The sequence below is a fragment of the Ruditapes philippinarum genome, unplaced genomic scaffold (genome assembly GCF_026571515.1).
Source record: "Ruditapes philippinarum isolate M1 unplaced genomic scaffold, ASM2657151v2 ctg62_1_1_1_1, whole genome shotgun sequence".
Lineage (NCBI taxonomy): Eukaryota > Metazoa > Mollusca > Bivalvia > Venerida > Veneridae > Ruditapes > Ruditapes philippinarum.
In genome coordinates this window covers 321,164-339,887 of record NW_026865791.1, presented here as the reverse complement: position 1 = coordinate 339,887, position 18,724 = coordinate 321,164, and the positions used below count along the sequence as shown (strand labels likewise).

Below are 18,724 nucleotides of genomic sequence, written 5' to 3'. Positions count from 1 at the left end.
TTGTTTTCCCCCTGCAAACATCGGTAGAATTTCATAAATGATTTCCTTAATGATGTCCTTTCTTGTGCTGCCAACATCGGTAGAATTGCTTAGCAGATCGAACTTCTTAACTCTGTTAGAACTATATTGTTCTGAAAGCAATAGTAAAATAAATTAATACATTAATATTAAAAGCAGGACTGTACATGCCGACATAGGGTGTCGCTGTTTTGGCTAGTGCATTGTATGGAATGATGTATTACATCTCGTATTTCACGGATTTTTTATCAACCAACAATTAAAAGGAGACGTACGTGTACTTCACATGGAAATCAGTTTGGTATCATTTATGTAACTGGTACCAATTTATCTAAAAGCCTGACTTAAAAGTATAAAATTACCTTCTTCAGAAGTTTACTTTCCAAGGCAGATGCATTTCACTGAAGAATAATTTGTAAACTGTCTTAAAGAAAATGTTGTTTTTTTATTCAGTTCTGGTACAAAGTATAATTTCCCTTACGATACCCGGGTGTAGATTTTCCAAGGTTTTTGGCTCAAAATCCTTGGAAAAAAACCTCGGAGTATTGGAACAAGAATTTGCAAAACTTTGCTATTAAAAAAACCTTGGAAAAATAGGGAGAGGGTGAAAAACCTTGTAAAAAATTTCCGAGTTTTTTTTTTAAAAAAACCTCGTAAAAAGTATGACCTCGGAGTATTGGAACGATTTCCAAGGATTTCAGAATAAAAACCTCGTAAAATAATTTCCGAGGATTTTTTTTAAAAAAACCTTGGAAAATGAGTGACCTCGGAGTATTGGAACGATTTCCAAGGATTTTTAAAGTGTTTCCGTGGTTTGTTTTCCAAGGTTTTTAAATGAAAACCTCGGAAAGTTTCTCACAACTGGGAATACTGTTATATTTTCGAGGATTCTTACTTAAGGGCATCAGAGAATTTTCCAAGGTTTATTTGAGCAAAAACCTTGGAAATTTCTAGAATATCCATGGAAAATCAGAAAATATAACATCCAATGAAATATTCTGAAAAGAGCAATTATATTGTCCTTTTAAGGAATTAAGAAACTTCTTTGTAATAATACAGAGCAAAAAATGATCACATGACTCACTGAAACATTTAATGTCAGTGTGAAGTAAATAGTAATGCACTACAAATGAAAAGTTAAGTTAGAAGTCTTTAATGGTAAATATTACACTCAATGTTCAGTTATAATATTTTGGTATCCGGTTAAATTTTAATGTATTCAAATATCTATCTTTTGAATTCCTGTTCACTCTTCATGATTTTTAAATGTCCCTTAGTTTTTCCCTCACCATCACAGGGGTCACATGTGGAAAATGCTCCAGGATACAATTCCTGAAATAAATAAAGTAAACATTTAATAAAGTACAGCCATTGAAAGAAGTTAGAAAAACAATTATATAAAATCACCACTGGGCGCTTCCCTCTCCATTGGGCGCTTCCCTCTCCATGTGGTCAGGATCAAAGACTTCAAACTACTTGCCTTACAACATTGTATTTTTGACTCCTGAAGCCAGGATGGGCTTCTTCCCTCTGAGGGAGCTATCCAGCCCAGGATTAAGGAACACCTGTGGTTATACTCAGGACAGTTCAGTATGTGTAGGCAATCAGAATTACATCATTTAATTTCTTTTTTATTAATCAATAAAAAAAATGATACATTCCTGAAACGTTTCCATAGACAAAAATATCAGTTCACTGTTGATATATATTGTTTTAAAAAATCAGCACTTTTGTGAAAAGAAATACATCTTTTGAGTGATCCGAAACTACTTGAATTACAAGTTGTTCAAGACCATTGATTAAAATGAAGGCTTTAATATTTTCAAATGACCTTTTCTGTAGTTACTTTAAAATATTGGTCTACTGTTTTGAAATAGTGAATTTAATTTTTTTCATGTTGATTTCTTATTTTTCTTCATCAGTACTTAGTGTCAGGATTTCAAGAAAACTTTGGTAAGCAGTGTGACAATTCTGCGATGTTTAGAAAAGAAACGATGTCTCTTTTAGATAGTGTCATACTGGATGTTACAACCTAAAGCACTCTAAAAATATTGCAAAAAATAACGCTTTTCATAAGGTGATTCCCATTGCCTACACTTATTGTATCTGTCTGCTCAAAGTGACATCTGTATCAATAAAGCTGGAGAGTCATCATGTAACATTAACAGCATTTCCAACATTAACAGCATATCAATAAAAAAATCAGTTCCAGAAACCTTCATTCATTCAAATTTCAAATTGAAACTTTCAAAACCTAGTTTTAAAACAAAAACATACTGTAGTATATTCCTTGAAGCCTTTCCTGGTCTACAGTTGGCTTAATCGATGCCTGGATGCCAATGATATACTATGATATTTAAAAACACAGCAAAGCTGGATTGCCATCTTCTTGTAGTTTGGAACAGTCTTGCAAACTTGCTTTCAAGCTGACTCTGTAATTAAAAATTTGTAGATTCAAATAATAGATGAAAGATGAATTTGAGTTTATAAATAATGTCATCATAGTTTCATGCACTCATCTTGTTCAATACAATCATAGACAAAAATAACATTAATACTCTTAAAATATCCTCTAAACAATTGTATTTAAACTAGCTTACATTTAGGTTAAAAATATAGATCTAAAATAGTTTGTATTTAATACTTATTTGAAAAAAAAACAACAACAGATTTTATGCATAAATGTATCTAAAATTATTTACCTGAACCTTTTTACTATCATGTTTCTTTTGTTTATCTTCCTGTCCCAGGTCATTGATCTTTAGGTTCAATTACAACAACCAAACATTTCCTGAATCTTGTCACACTTAGATAAATGTTTTCTTTGAAAATTCCAAAATATGCTCCCTAACATTTAAAACAAGATATGTCCAAAATTGCTTAAAATAAATCCAGGTTTGCACTACTTCCAACTATAACCACTTGACCCATTAATGTCTGAGATTCAAATTTTTCAACAGTATAACTGAAGGGGCAATCATAATGTGAAACAGGGGTGATCCCAAAATATCAAAGCCATCATCATTTTATTTTTACATTAATTTTATTGAAGGTACAAATATATCAAATGATAAATAAAAGTAAAACTTGAAAATTATAAGAGAATCACAGTTGCAGTGTCATTTTAGACTGTTTTGGATTGTATAAAAACCCAGACTCCCCCTGAATAATCACATGGAACAATCTGTTCTATCCCAGAATGCTCAATGAGAAGATTGATCATGCATAGATTATAAGAGGGAACCACCTGGGGTGCCATTAGTTTTATCTGATCAGTGTGTTATATTCTGTGTGTGAAAACTTAGTGGATGCACTGTATTTATTTATCTTAATTATAAGAAAGTATCAAGCATACATATTTTACACATTAATTGTACATAATTATATATTAAAAGGACAATTAATAACTATTTATGTTTATTGTACACATAATTAATGGCAGAGTAAATTGTAATCTGAATGTATGTCACAGACTTGCTTAGTAGAATATACTATTTTATATGGCATAAAAACATATATTAAAGATTAATAGCATTCTTATTTCAGTGTTGCTTACAGGCTGTCAAGAAACCCTAAGTTAAGTCTATATATAGAAAGAAACTGCAGGAAAAATACTGATGCATTTAGAAACTAATAGACATAAACACTGATTGTTTGTTTTTGTATAATTATAAGTTTTGCTCTTTTATCTATTCTTAAAAATGGAGAAGATATCTAGTAACAATAATTATAAGAAATATAAAAAAAAATATGAAAATAAAAAAAAAAATAGTTTTCAAGTCTTTCTGATCATCAGTTATTTGAATAATCTTTATCTTATTATGATTAGTTACAATACCTTTATAGCCATTAATAAAAGGTATTTTATGGCAACAAGGAATTTACATTTTATTTAACTTTTCCATGTTTTCACACTTAAATTTTTTTAATTGATTCCTCCCACAAAAATGGCTTCAGAAGATTAAAGTACCAATTTATTGAAAAGGAATTACTAAAAATTGATTCCCTGGACCAAATCTCTCCTTTCCATGCTGTTGGACAATTGTTTGCTCTGACCATGGATTAAGAAATATCCATTGGCAATCTACAGTTGGGTTGTTATCTTAGTTTGCTTTAACTGTTGATTATTGCTTTTGATGCCCATTATAAGTTAAATCATGATTATGTCTTAACATTTTCCGATATGAAATTTAGTTAAGTTCAATTATCCGAGGTCATTTCCAAGCTAAATATTGGCAAAGTGTTTCCAACAAATTTTACGTAAATTTTCTAAGTTCTTTTCCGAGCAAAAAAATGACAAAGTTCTTATTTCCAAGCTTTTTCCGAGCTGATTTTTGGCAGAGTGTTTAATTCCGAGATAGTTTCCAAGGTTTTCTTTATTTCCAAGGATTTTTATACAAAAACCTTGGATAAAGTTTCCAAGGTTTTAAAAAAAACCTCGGAATTAAGAAAAAACCTTGTAAAACTGGTTTATTTCCAAGGTTTTTGAAGCAGTTTCCATGGTTTTTTTCATAAACCTCGGAAAATCTACACCCGGGTAGTATGTCAATTAATGGAATGAATTGACCTAAGCACGTGGTTGTTTTGCCATGTATTTCCTTTTTTTCTTCTTCTTTTTTTGCTTACATAATAATTATAAATTTGTATAAACAATGCAAAAAAGAAGCTCATCTATATTTTCTTATTTTAGAATACTAAATTAAATAGGTTTTTGACACTGCGCGTTACGGGAATTGCGGGAAATCATCGGTTATTCTTTCCTTTAATTAATTAATGAATCAAGTGTGTCTACTTTCGTTTTCACTTGTGATACTTTACATCAACGAAGAATTTTCGACAACATTGTTATTTTGAATAAATAATACATGCGTTGAAGGATTTTATTTTAGAGGTAGAGCATTATATTAATAAATAAATAAATAAATAAAGCATACGTGTACCAAATCAGTCTTATTTTCTCGGAGTCACTCTTTTTGACTCCGAGATTCACGGAGTCCCGCGGACAAAATTGTCACTCGTTTTTGTCTCGGAGTCACTCTTTTTCACCCTAGAAATTTATAATCCACTCGGAGTCACGCTTTTTGAGATTACTCGATACTCGCAGGAATTTGCACATTCCTCGATATCTGTACTGTAACCATGAAAATATTCATAGGACAAAAAATTGAATAGCGTGAAATTTAATCTTCTAAAAAGTCCTTAAAAAATCAAAAAAGGTCCTTGATAAGTCCTGGAAAAGTCCTTAAATTTTCAAAATATCTAAGAGTGGGAACCCTGTATAATAATGGCTGTCTTCAGGGCAAAATGCCAAGCAATATGTCATTTTTTTAATGTCATCACTCTGCGTCCGTCGTGCGTCCTTCAAAAAATGGCGTCAAACTTTTCAAACAACATCTCCTAAACCACATGGCCAATTGCAACTTTACAGAAATGATTCTTAGATGGACCCCTTCCAAAATTGTTCAAAAATTTAAATTCCATTAAAAACTCTGGTTGCCATGGCAACCAATAGGAAAAACTTAAAAAATCTTCTTTAAAAAAACCCTAAGAGCTAGAGCTTAGATATTTGGCATGAAACATCTTCTAATGAGTGTCTACCAAATTTGTTCAAATCAAAGCCCTGGGGTCAAAATTGGTCCCGCCCCAGGGGGTCATTGATTTTCCCTATATCCATATAGTAAAAACTTAAAAATCTTCTTTTAAAGAACTCAAAGAGCTTGAGCTAAGATATTTAGCATGAAACATGTTCTAATGGGTGTCTACCAAGTTTGTTCAAATAAAAGCCCTGGGGTCATAATTGGCCCCGCCCCAGGGGGTCATTGATTTTCCTTATATGTGTATATGAGCAAAAACTTAAAAAAACTTCTTTGAAAAAAACCCAAATAGCTGGAGTTTAGATATTAAGCATGAAACATCTTCTAGTGAGTGTCTACAAAGTTTGTTCAAATAAAAGCCCTGGGGTCAAAATTGGCCCGCCCCAGGGGGTCATTGATTTTCCCTATATGCATATAGTAAAAACTTAAAAATCTTCTTTTAAAGAACCCAAAGAGCTAGAGCTAAGATATTTAGCATGAAACATCTTCTAATGAGTGTGTACCAAGTTTGTTCAAATAAAAGCCCTAGGTTCAAAATTGGCCCCGCCCCAGGGGGTCATTGATTTTCCCTATATGCATATAGTAAAAACTTAAAAAATCTTCTTTAAAAGAACTCAAAGAGCTAGAGCTAAGATATTTAGCATGAAACATGTTCTAATGGGTGTCTACCAAGTTTGTTCAAATAAAAGCCCTGGGGTCAAAATTGGCCCCGCCCAGGGGGTCATTGATTTTCCGTATATGTGTATAGCAAAAACTTAAAAAATCTTCTTTGAAAAAACCCAAATAGCTTGAGTTTAGATATTAAGCATGAAACATCTTCTAGTGAGTGTCTACAAAGTTTGTTCAAATAAAAGCCCTGGGGTTAAAATTGGCCCCGCCCCGGGGGTCATTGATTTTTTGTATAGCAAAAACTTAAAAATCTTCTTTGAAAAAAACCCAAATTAAGCTAGAGTTTAGATATTAAGCATGAAACATCTTCTAGTGAATGTCTACCAAGTTTGTTCAAATAAAAGCCCTGGGGTCAAAATTGGCCCCGCCCGAGGGGGTCTTTGATTTTCCTTATCTGCATATAGTAAAAACTTAAAAAATCTTCTTTTAAAGAACTCAAAGAGCTAGAGCTAAGATATTTAGCATGAAACATCTTCTAATGAGTGTCTACCAAGTTTGTTCAAATAAAAGGCCTAGGGTCAAAATTGGCCCCGCCCCAGGGGGTTATGATTTTCCCTATATGCATATAGTAAAAACTTAAAAAATCTTCTTTTAAAGAACTCAAAGAGCTAGAGCTAAGATAGTTAGCATAAAACATGTTCTAATGGGTGTCTACCAAGTTTGTTCAAATAAAAGCCCTGGTGTCAAAATTGGCCCCACCCCGGGGGTCATTGATTTTCCTTATATGTGTATAGCAAAAACTTAAAAAATCTTCTTTGAAAAAACCTAAATAGCTGGAGTTTAGATATTAAGCATGAAACATTTTCTAGTGAGTGTCTACAAAGCTTGTTCAAATAAAAGCCCTGGGGTCAAAATTGGCCCCGCCCCGGGGGTCATTGATTTTCCTTATATGACAGTGTATAGCAAAAACTTAAAAATCTTCTTTGAAAAAACCCAGATAGCTAGAGTTTAGATATTAAGCATGAAACACTAGTGAGTGTCTACCAAGTTTGTTCAAATAAAAGCCCTGGGGTCAAAATTGGCCCCGCCCCAGGGGGTCTTTGATTTTCCCTATATGCATTTAGTAAAAACTTAAAAAGTCTTCTTTTAAAGAACCCAAAGAGCTAGAGATAAGATATTTAGCATGAAACATCTTCTAATGCGTGTCTACCAAGTTTGTTCAAATAAAAGCCCTAGGGTCAAAATTGACCCCGCCCCAGGGGGTCATTGATTTTCCCTATATGCATATAGTAAAAACTTAAAAAACTTCTTTTAAAGAACTCAAAGAGCTAGAGCTAAGATATTTAGCATGAAACATGTTCTAATGGGTGTCTACCAAGTGTTCAAATAAAAGCCCTGGGGTCAAAATTGGCCCCGCCCCGGGGGTCATTGATTTTCCTTATATGTGTATAGCAAAAACTTAAAAAATCTTTTTTGAAAAAACTCAAATAGCTGGAGTTTAGATATTAAGCATGAAACATCTTCTAGTAAGTGTCTACAAAGTTTGTTCAAATAAAAGCCCTGGGGTCAAAACTGGCCCTGCCCCAGGGGTGTCATTGTTTTTAACTATATGTGTATAGTAAAAACTTAAAAATCTTCTTTAAAAAAACCCAATGAGCTAGAGCTTAGATGTTTAGCATGAAACATCTTCTTATTGGTGTCTACCAAGTTTGTTCAAATAATTGGCCCTGACGGGGGGGGGGGGGGGGGGGGGTAGATCATTATTTTTTCATTATATGTGTGTAGTAAAAACTTAACATTGTGAAACATCTTCTAATGGGTGTCTTCCAAGTTTGTTCAAATAAAAGCCCTGGGGTTTAAACTGGCCCCGCTCCAGGTGCCTTTATACAGGTGAGCGACCTTTTTTTTTTTTTTTTTTTTTTTTTTTCACAATTTTATGATATGTCATGCCTTTTTTTTTCACAAAATGAACAGGCCCCTTCACAATTTTGACAAAAAATGCCCTGGTCTTATACGTTCAGTGATAGCTGGCACTTCCTTTTTTTGCTCAGTTTTAGAACTTTATTTTCTCTTTGAAATAAATAGATGACATTAAACAGTGAGTTAAATGTTTATTTCTATGATTTCAGTACTTTGCTTGGCAGAGAAGAAAGTTACTTTGGGATGAGACATGGATAGTACCATTTGAAGATGTCAAACTAGGTAAAATATTAGTTTATTTTGATCAGTGGTTTCTGTCACTAAATTAGGAAGAGGACAGTTAACTTCTTGTTTTTGGGGAAAAATAATCACTAAAATTGCAAATTTTGGAAGTAAAATAGCTAGTGTACATTTAAGTTTTTGGGGAAATTGTATGATTTTAACGAATAGCTTTATTGGAAGGAGGCATGAGTGGCCTGAGGCATTTAGTTACCCTTAAAATTTACTCGCATTTTGATGGACAAAATTTGTAATAATCAAACATGCATAAGGCTCTAAATTACTATTTACCGGTCTATATCTGTATCAATTAAATTGGCTTTATTGGCATTTACATATTGTTAAAAAAAGTTGATAATACTTTTCATTCTTTTTATTTATCTTCAACATAACCTGAATACTAATTACATTTAAATTCTTACGCACGCGCCCACTCAGCTATAATATTGACCTAAGGGCTAGGTATAAAACATTTCGAAACACATATGTACATAAATGAAACATTGTCAAATGCTGCTGTTCTTTTATGGAATTGTTCATCATACGTGTTCAGTCAAGTTTTATACCTAGTCATAAGGTCAATTTCCTGTTTTCAATTGACAGTATTACGATTGAAATGGCGTCGCAGCACTTTGATTTTTTTTTACTGAAAATTTCATTTACATTAAATGTAATAAGAGGAACATCATTTGGATCAGGAAAAAAAAATTTTCTCGCCAACCCAAACTTTCACTCGCAAATGCGAGCGCCTAGTGGAATTGTCGAGGCCTGCGTTATAATTAGCACACTGTTACGTAATGTAACAATGAAAATTAAAGTGCCTCTGAATACGATTTTCTTTTCAATTTTTTAACCAACTGATTACAAATGACATTTTATAGATGAAGGTTTGCGTGGAGCATTTGGTAGTATGATAGGAAGTGCTGTAGAGTTAAATAAGAAACAGTCAGAAGGTGGTGTTAGTGTAATGCAAACAGGAGGAAAACAAGTGTTTGCACAGACGTGCCAATAGTAAGTATATATTGATTATATAATGCTGCATACTCTTAGAAGTAAATGACCTAATTGACTTTTTTTTTTCCAAAAGGTTAATGAGAATGACAATGTATAAATCTTTCCTTGTCATTTTTTTGTAATTTTCATGTGTCCAATTTAACTTTTTTTTCTTTTTTTTGACACTAGCAATTTTTTTACATAAGATTTTGACAACAAAAGATGATATGAAATGGAAATAATCAATTAGCCTTTTGAAATGAATATAAGTTTGTACATAATTAATATCTTATATGCAACATTTCAGTTATGGAAAATTTAACAACTTTTAGTTGAAGGTCAAACTTGGGGGTCAAAGCTTTACATGGTCTGTTAATATGTAAAACTTTCCTAAGGTGGGGGACGCTCAGGTAATTTTTTTACAAAGTCTTTGTTTACTTAAGTAGAAAGTAAAATGTTTTAGGAATTTGAGTTGTAACACAATGTTCTGTTTTTATAATGTAATTAAATTAAACAATATTATACCATGAAATTATAAATTTGTCAATTTGAAGTGATGGCAGAACATGTGCTGTGAGATCTGTTACTAAACAAGACTTCAGTCTTACAAAGAAAGTCCGTCTGGAAGTCAGAGAAATAAGGTAAACTGATACTTTAGTTTTTTTAATTGAAGAAGCATTTGGATGGCAGGGTGGGGGAAATAGGATCACAAGAGTTACAAATCAATTCTTTTGTTTGAAAAAAATTGCAAGAACATATTGTTTAGCAAGACAGAAACCAGTGAAAGATCAAACAATTTTAAGATGATGTATGATTTGTCTGAAATATTTGTCCTAGTAATCTCTAACCTAGAAATTTTTGTATTTTTTTTTTTTATAATATCTACAAAGTATTGACCTGCAAAGTTTACCTTAGCCTGCTGAATTTGTTAAACTTGTTTAGCTACCATTTTTGGAAAATAGAAAATTGAAGTAAGACAATAGTCAATTTTGTCATGGATCAGGTCTGTTCTGCTTATTTCATTCAAGTCCACTGTTTAGTATTCACATCAGTAAAATAAAATTGTGTATTTAATTTCACTCAGGGCCGGCAAAATCAATTGTCCGAGTTGCCCGAGACGTAAAATTGTAGGTCTGGGCAAGTAAAATTCTGCAGTTTACTTGTCCGTGGACAAGTAAATTTCGGCGGCTAAAAGAGGAATTCTGAATAAAAAAATCTAGCTCTTTTCTAATGGACCTAAAGCAGAAGAAAAATCGCACTTTTAATACGAAAACTAGCGTGTGAAGTGTGGTGTCATTCCTGAGGGCATTCCGTGCATATTAGGGTGTTACTATTTTAAGTGTTTACATAAATAGCGACCAACCAGGCTTGGGGTTTTCCTTACGTCATGCAGTTACTGCATGCGCGCGGCAATTAACTAATTATTGAACTTATCAAGGTCACTATGTGGGTACATGTTTGTTTTGGTTTATGACTGCCGACTTAGCCTCTGCAATAAAATATTTTCGGTAGCAACGGGGATTCTGCCATAAAATTGACTTGGAAGTTGTGGTCTTTTCAAGCGCATGTATTGTTTAGATAGCAGACACAGCATCGATCTCGCAACAATTGTCTTTCAAATACCGCTGTGTCGTATGAAAATTTAATACATTGTATAGCTTTTCCAGGTTATTCGGGAATATTTACGCTCACATCGGCAATTTGACTGCTTGAATTTATGTGGACAAAGTCATTTTATAATTTATTTTATGTAAAGATTTCTTGTGAAAATGCCTTTGTTTTTGAATGTCTAATACTGGTGTTAATGTTTACATGTCAGTTTCTTCGTCGTCGATGATAATGATGTCAAAATTTTCACAATTCATCTGCTGCAACCAAATATACGTATATGATATTACATTCTGTGGCAATCATTATAATATCGTTAAAAAAAAACAGATGTCATCAATTTGACAAATCTAACTCAAGAGTACATATGATTTTTTAACAGGATTCAAATGAATATTATATAGATGAATAGAATAAGGAGTGAATAAATAAGAAATGGTACCAGAGTGCAAAAAAATGAAGACAATATTTTAGAGCAATTTGGGTGCAAGGAAAACTGAAAAAGTGCTGGCAAAAGTCAAAGACCAATGCTCCTTCCAGTAAAATATACACAATTTGTCGATCACTGTTGTTCTACTTTAATCTTAACATTTTATAAATATATTATATTATAATCATAATATATTATATTATTAAACATATGGCACAGAATGTTTAATAAAATTGAAAGAAAGTTCTTAATCATATTGCTCTTCTTTATTGACATTTGTAGTAAATATTAAATATAAATACGGACAAGTGAACATTGAGTACGGACAAGTAAATTTCTCAGGTTACTTGTCCGTGGACAAGTACAATTTTCTGAGATTTTGCCGGCCCTGTCACTTCTAGAATCTCATGAACTTTTTTACAAAACAAAAAAAAATGAAAATCAGTAACTTCAAGAAATGTTTATGTTTAACTTGTTTTGATTATTGGAGAGGCATTCCCATTTTCTTGAAAATCCTATTTTTCCCAAAATTTGTCTAATTATTTAAACTTAAGTGTTTTCTAATCAGGGGACTTTTTGTAACACTAGTATCCAAAATATTGAGAGAGAAAAAATGAGAAGAATGAATGGGACTTCAAAATAATCTAAACTGCTCTCATAAATTTGGACATGAACCATTGTAATTTTACTTAATTCATACACAAGATTTTTGAAAATTCTTTGTATAAATCATATAAGGAAAGAAATTTTTTGTACTTTTTTCTAGAGAATGTGACAATGTAAACTTGTGTAAATTTGTTGGTGCTTGCATCGAGATTCCAAACATGTGTATACTGTGTGAGTACTGTCCTAAGGGAAGTCTTTCAGATGTTCTGCTCAATGAGGAGGTCCCACTTAACTGGGCTTTCAGGTAACTTGTCATCGTATTGTGCTTGTAAGTTCTTTTATTGTTCAATAAGAATGTATTATTTGAGTATTCTAACACGACCAGCATTTTTCCCTATTGAACATAGAAGAACCGAAAGTGTGTGTTATTATGCTATAAAATCACTGTTTGACGTTCTATATTTAGACATGTGACGTAATCATTATACATGTGACGTAACCACTATGAAATCCGACGCGTTGACAATTATAAAGTACGGAAACAAATCAGGCGCAATTTTGCTTTAAATATCAGGTACGGCAGCATTTATTTGTTGATGACTTGTGTTAGAATTGAAATAATATATCCAAATCGGTGATTTTATCCCTGGAGAAACATCAGTTTGTCATTCGGATGCGCATCATTATATCACTCGGGATACGCCCTCGTGATATAATTCCTTGTATCCGAAACTCCAAACAGTGATGTTATTGAGTAATAAAATCACAGTTTGGGATATATTATTTCTTAAATATGCTAGATTTTATTGATTGTAATTTGAACATTAGATTTTTTTCACTATTTGACTATTTTGACTATTTCAAATCCTAGAAGAAAAATAAAATCAATAATTATAGTAATTATTTCACAGAATGACTGAATTTTAACATCATTGGATAATGCACATTTTTGCATTGTAAAATATCATAAGAAAAGGCACTAAATTTACATTCTCTTACCTAAGGTAAGAGACCACATTTTGAGGTATATGTTACCCTGACCAATAAAAATCCTGAAATTCATGACAAAAGCTCCAAAAAAAGTTTTATAACCTCGAGGCCAGTTCAGGACTTAACAGTGGGAGTGAGGACAAATGTACCTCGTTTGTTTAACCATCTGTCAACAAATACCACATCTTCCTTCAAGCCTTATTAGGATGAAGCTAGATTTCTTGATAGATTACTACTTGTCTCATGAATTAATAGACTAAAATATGTATATAAAATATTTCACATTTCAGAACTTTTTTTCACAAGTTAGGGATTTAGGAGCCCTAAAATTCCTTTATACTAGGGAAAAATAAGCACAGTTTTTAACCAGGTTTTCAATTTTGAAAATCCTGGTTATTAGATTGGGGTATGGCGGGCGGATGGGCGGGCGTCACACGAAATTGTGTCCGCTCTGTAACTCTCCAACCCTTTGAAGAATTTTGATGAAACTTCAGACAAATGTTTACCACATCAAGATGACGTGCAGAACGCATGTTCCGCATGGCTGGCTCCAAGGTCAAGGTCACAGTGACATTAACATTGAAAATCCTGTCCGCTCTGTAACTCTTCAACCCTTTGAAGAATTTTGATGAAACTTCAGACAAATGTTTACCACATCAAGATGACGTGCAGAACGCATGTTCCGCATGGCTGGCTCCAAGGTCAAGGTCACAGTGACATTAACATTGAAAATCCTGTCCGCTCTGTAACTCTTCAACCCTTTGAAGAATTTTGATGAAACTTCAGACAAATGTTTACCACATCAAGATGACGTGCAGAACGCATGTTCCGCATGGCTGGCTCCAAGGTCACAGTGACATTAACATTGAAAATCCTGTTTACATGATTTTAACTTCGGGCGTCAAACGAAATTGTGTCCGCTCTGTAACTCTTCAACCCTTTGAAGAATTTTGATGAAACTTCAAACAAATGTTTACCACATCAAGATGACGTGCAGAACGCATGTTCCGCATGGCTGGCTCCAAGGTCAAGGTCACAGTGACATTAACATTGAAAATCCTGTCCGCTCTGTAACTCTTCAACCCTTTGAAGAATTTTGATGAAACTTCAGACAAATGTTTACCACATCAAGATGACGTGCAGAACGCATGTTCCGCATGGCTGGCTCCAAGGTCAAGGTCACAGTGACATTAACATTGAAAATCCTGTTTACATGATTTTAACTTCAGGCGTCAAATGAAATTGTGTCCGCTCTGTAACTCTTCAACCCTTTGAAGAATTTTGATGAAACTTCAGACAAATGTTTACCACATCAAGATGACGTGCAGAACGCATGTTCCGCATGGCTGGCTCCAAGGTCAAGGTCACAGTGACATTAACATTGAAAATCCTGTCCGCTCTGTAACTCTTCAACCCTTTGAAGAATTTTGATGAAACTTCAGACAAATGTTTACCACATCAAGATGACGTGCAGAACGCATGTTCCGCATGGCTGGCTCCAAGGTCAAGGTCACAGTGACATTAACATTGAAAATCCTGTTTACATGATTTTAACTTGATTTGGCAGTCAAAGGTCATATCATCTTTGGAGGTAATTTAAAAAAGATATGATATATTATTTCATGTCTACTTTGTAACTTGTTTTTCATTATACAGAATTATCAATATAATTATAGTGAACAAATTCATCTGTGCTGAACTCGTCCTACATTTCTCAACGGATTTTGTTCAAACTTTCACAGAAGCTTTGTCATCAAGCACCCTGGCACATATTGTCGGGGTTTTGTGATTGGATAGTTTTTGACCTAATTATGGCCCTTTGTTTTTTTCCTTATACATAATATTATAGTGAACACTTCTTCAGTGGCAATTCCTCCTACATTATTCATGTTTTACATTGCACATAGTTACATTGTTTGTTGCTTGTATTTGTATTTCAAATACAACATATTTATCTACAATGGTGATAATTGAAAACCTGGTTTCATGGCATTGCCATGTTTCTTGTTTGTTAATTGTAAAAATGGCACAAAAATCTTATGTGAATAAAATGTCATGGTAAAACTGCATTCTTTTAAAGAGTTTTTTTGGAGGATAAGACGTAAAAAGCTCTGACTTTGATATTTTTGTATTCTCAGGTTTTCATTTGAGGGTGACATCGCTAGAGGCATGGCATATCTTCATTCTCGAAAAATAATCCATGGTCGACTGACTTCTAACAACTGCGTAGTGGATGACAGATGGACAGTAAAAATTTCAGGTTAATTTAGCTGTTTTTACATGGCTCTGATAAAAAAAATCAAGATCAGTGAAAATATTGCTTTATTAACCAGTTAAAAAAGTGTTAAACGATTCAAACAAATAAAATGATTTCTGGCAGAAATGGTGGTTCAGGTTTTCTGTACGAAATCTGCTGTGGTCATAGTATTATTTTTACAATAGGTTTATCTCTTAGATTTGTTTTGCTAAATTGCTAATCATGGTCATGTTAGGTGAAGAAGCAGGCGCTTGTTTTGGTTGAGTCTATTATGTTTTGTTTAGGGGGTTGAGTTGTCATACACAAATTTACAATTTATATGCATTTATTTTTTTCCAATGATTGTTATTATCTTAAATGCTTCTGGGATTGTTGTTTTATCAATTCATTTGTAAATAAGATTGTTATATGTCTATTAACGGAATAATTTTAATGAACACGAAATTAGTTCACACCTACATGTGTATTGGTAACGCGATGGTTTAAGCCAATGAAAACACGTCAATATTATTAAACTCAGGCAGGGAAAAAGTGTGCAAAGAGTAAATCGATAATCTTTATGTAGCCAGCAAACTTTGAATTGCAAGTATTTTTTCATATCTTTTCGGCAGGATAAACTGTCCGAGGATTCGTATCGTAAAATGGCTGCCATTTACAGTATCAAGTGATTATCCCAAGCACCACCGCGACTTAGCGCGGGAATTTTAATTATAGCTTACCTCGGCGCGTATACCTTTTTCATATTTTATTGTAATAAATATTTACAAACTGTGTCTTTCGGGGTTTTGTTTTATCAATATGTAACCAATAATGATGTTAATATGAATAAATAATCATATCTCAAATCTTTGACTATGATTTACAATGAAATTCTACCTTAAGTGTATTAAAAAGGTTTTTAATTTCCTGTAATTTTATTTTGTGATTATGCTTCAAAGCAGTCAATTGACCGTGAATTTTCTTTTCATATTTTGATTTCCTTGAAATCATTTTTCTCATCTGAAGGCATGCAACTTTAATATGGTGATACATTAATTACATTCCATGAAAATGTTTAAAGATATAAAACATCTTGTGACATTGTTCATTTTACATTACACCTTTAATTCAGCAAACATAAAGTCTTCACAAAAAGTAGTATGCAATCGTACCTATATTACATACGAATGTATGTAATATTTTTCTTGTTTATATGCTCAAAGGTTACAACTTGACATGGCATAATTGTCCGTCTGTCAGTATAAGACATATCAGTGTCTGCTGAATAACATAATAAGTGTGCTCAAGGTCTTCACATAGTAAGGAGGTTGGTCATGGCTAGTAGATTACCGGTACCGCTTTAGATTTTAAGATCGTTTAGTCTAGGGTCAATGTCACATGTGTTATATGGTTAGTTAAACTTAAGAAGAAATAAGCCTAGGTTTTTGAAACTTGGTAGGGACATTACTGATGGCCAATTAAACTTATCACTTGTTATGACATAAAACATACTTACAGTTTGGAAAAATATTTTTGAGTGCATGGGTCTCTATCTTAGTTGAGTGTTTATAATTTACCCCTATGGTACTCTTGTTAATGTTACCATACATTAAAAATTTATCCCAGGAAAATCTCTTAAACAATAATTTTGTGCAGTTTCTAATAGTAATAATAAAATAGAAATATTAGTTTGAAATTAACTTTATTTCAGATTTTGGATTAAACACTTTACGATTTAATCATATCACTGATCCAATGGAACTAGAAGAGAAGGCTTACCGAATTCAACGTACACGTATCTACATGGCACCGGAATTCGGAGATGCTGACCCATATGATTACCATGCAACAATGCCTGGTGATGTTTACGCCTTCGCAATAATTATGCTTGAAATTGCAATAAGAAACGATCCTTATGGGGTGAGCTAGTAGATAAAATAGAAATTATGAAATAAATAAATTACATTGTATTTATTACTGTATAATTAATGTTACTACTGTAGTTTACATGAATTCCTATGTTGAGTTGTTGTTTAATGTTTCAGGCATATTTTCTATATCAAAGATTTTAAATAGTTTATATCTGTTTTCTGATTAAGACATAACCTTTGTATTAATATTTTCAAGGGTTCTCCTTTTGATTGAAAATTCTTTTACAAAGAAAATTAACGGGAACATAAATGCAGAAAAATATCTCAAATCTCAACATCTAGGAGACATCATATCCAGGAATAACGATAAGCCAGTTTCAATAGTGTAAACCATAACGTCAACGATATAATGCCAGACATCAAAATAATTCAGCATTCCGAGCTTGATATAAACAAATGACTTGCCTTAAAGAAGTATGGATTCAAAAATTGAGAAAAAACCCAAAAGTTGGCTTTCAATAAAGTTTTTCTCAACATTCAGGGGTCACCAACTTTCGCAGATTTCGATGGTAAGCCAATGATCGATAGCAATACATATTATACCGAACAATTGTAACATTATACTAAGGGTCTTTCTGTAGATGAAGAAAGAAAACAAAATTTCGGCAGATTAGCCAGTCAATGTAAAAACAATATTAGGTAATGAAAATGTTTGATAAAACTAAAAGGAAATGAATTCTAGACCATCTGAAAAGATGAAAATCCAGGAACTTTGCGACCCCCATGGGCCCTTGTGTCATTTTCCTCCCTTTTTTTTCAAATAACCTGTTAGCATCCCTGAACAATTTTAAATGAGATCTTTCGCAAATGTGAGACTTTATTTTTCTTAAGACCTCAAACTTTCATCTAATTGCACATTTTCAATATGACTAAAATTAGCAATAGAGATTTATTTGTTTGAAGTAATTTTTATAGTTGCAGTTTTGATGTCTGAAAGGATTATATGCAAATTGGACATTTTCTCGGACAACAGATAGTTTTTGAATAATTTGCAGAAACTATCATTTTTGAATGCAGATGAAAATAATATATCATGAATGTAAATTTCTTGAGCATGATACAAACTTCCTCTAAATTGAAATATGCATTTCTTATAGGGATTCAATCATAGTATTTGAAAAGTACTTTAACATGATGAATATAATGTGACATTTTAATTTGATCAAGCTGAGCTGTTAATGTATAGTTGTAACTGTGCAGTTTTAATGCAATAATGTACTCATGGATTTTTTTTCCACATGACCGGGCATACCTGTGGAATTGGGAATTACAGCGATGATTTTTTAAAAATGAGAAAAAATGCATGACTGAAATTTTACAGTGATTTAATGAATTCATCACTGTCTAGGATGGCATCTTCAAACAGCTACGCACTATAACAGTGAAGAAGCCCTTATTTTCAAAAAATTTAGAATTTTTTTATTTAATATTTTAATTTTTCAACTTTCAATTGGGAATTCTTTCCTAATGTATTGTGAAAATAATATACCGTAAAATTCCTCTTAAACAA

The 18,724-nt window shown here is 32.7% G+C and overlaps 1 protein-coding gene and 1 long non-coding RNA gene across 2 annotated transcripts in view; one reads left to right on the top strand and one right to left on the bottom strand.

Annotated features, from left to right (window-relative positions):
• LOC132730354 (atrial natriuretic peptide receptor 1-like) overlaps positions 1–18,724 on the top strand; it is a 42,683-nt gene that overhangs the window by 12,576 nt on the left and 11,383 nt on the right. Inside the window, exons 4-9 of the mRNA XM_060716264.1 lie at positions 8,351–8,423; positions 9,302–9,431; positions 9,968–10,054; positions 12,218–12,361; positions 15,186–15,307; positions 16,995–17,203. Of these exons, the coding sequence (XP_060572247.1) occupies positions 8,351–8,423; positions 9,302–9,431; positions 9,968–10,054; positions 12,218–12,361; positions 15,186–15,307; positions 16,995–17,203 (765 nt within the window). The remainder of the gene's footprint in view (positions 1–8,350; positions 8,424–9,301; positions 9,432–9,967; positions 10,055–12,217; positions 12,362–15,185; positions 15,308–16,994; positions 17,204–18,724) is intronic.
• Positions 1,149–3,719, bottom strand: LOC132730356 (uncharacterized). Its single transcript, XR_009625752.1, has 2 exons — positions 2,296–3,719; positions 1,149–1,350 (listed from the first exon to the last, which is right to left on the bottom strand). It is a non-coding gene; the product is annotated as an uncharacterized LOC132730356 (long non-coding RNA).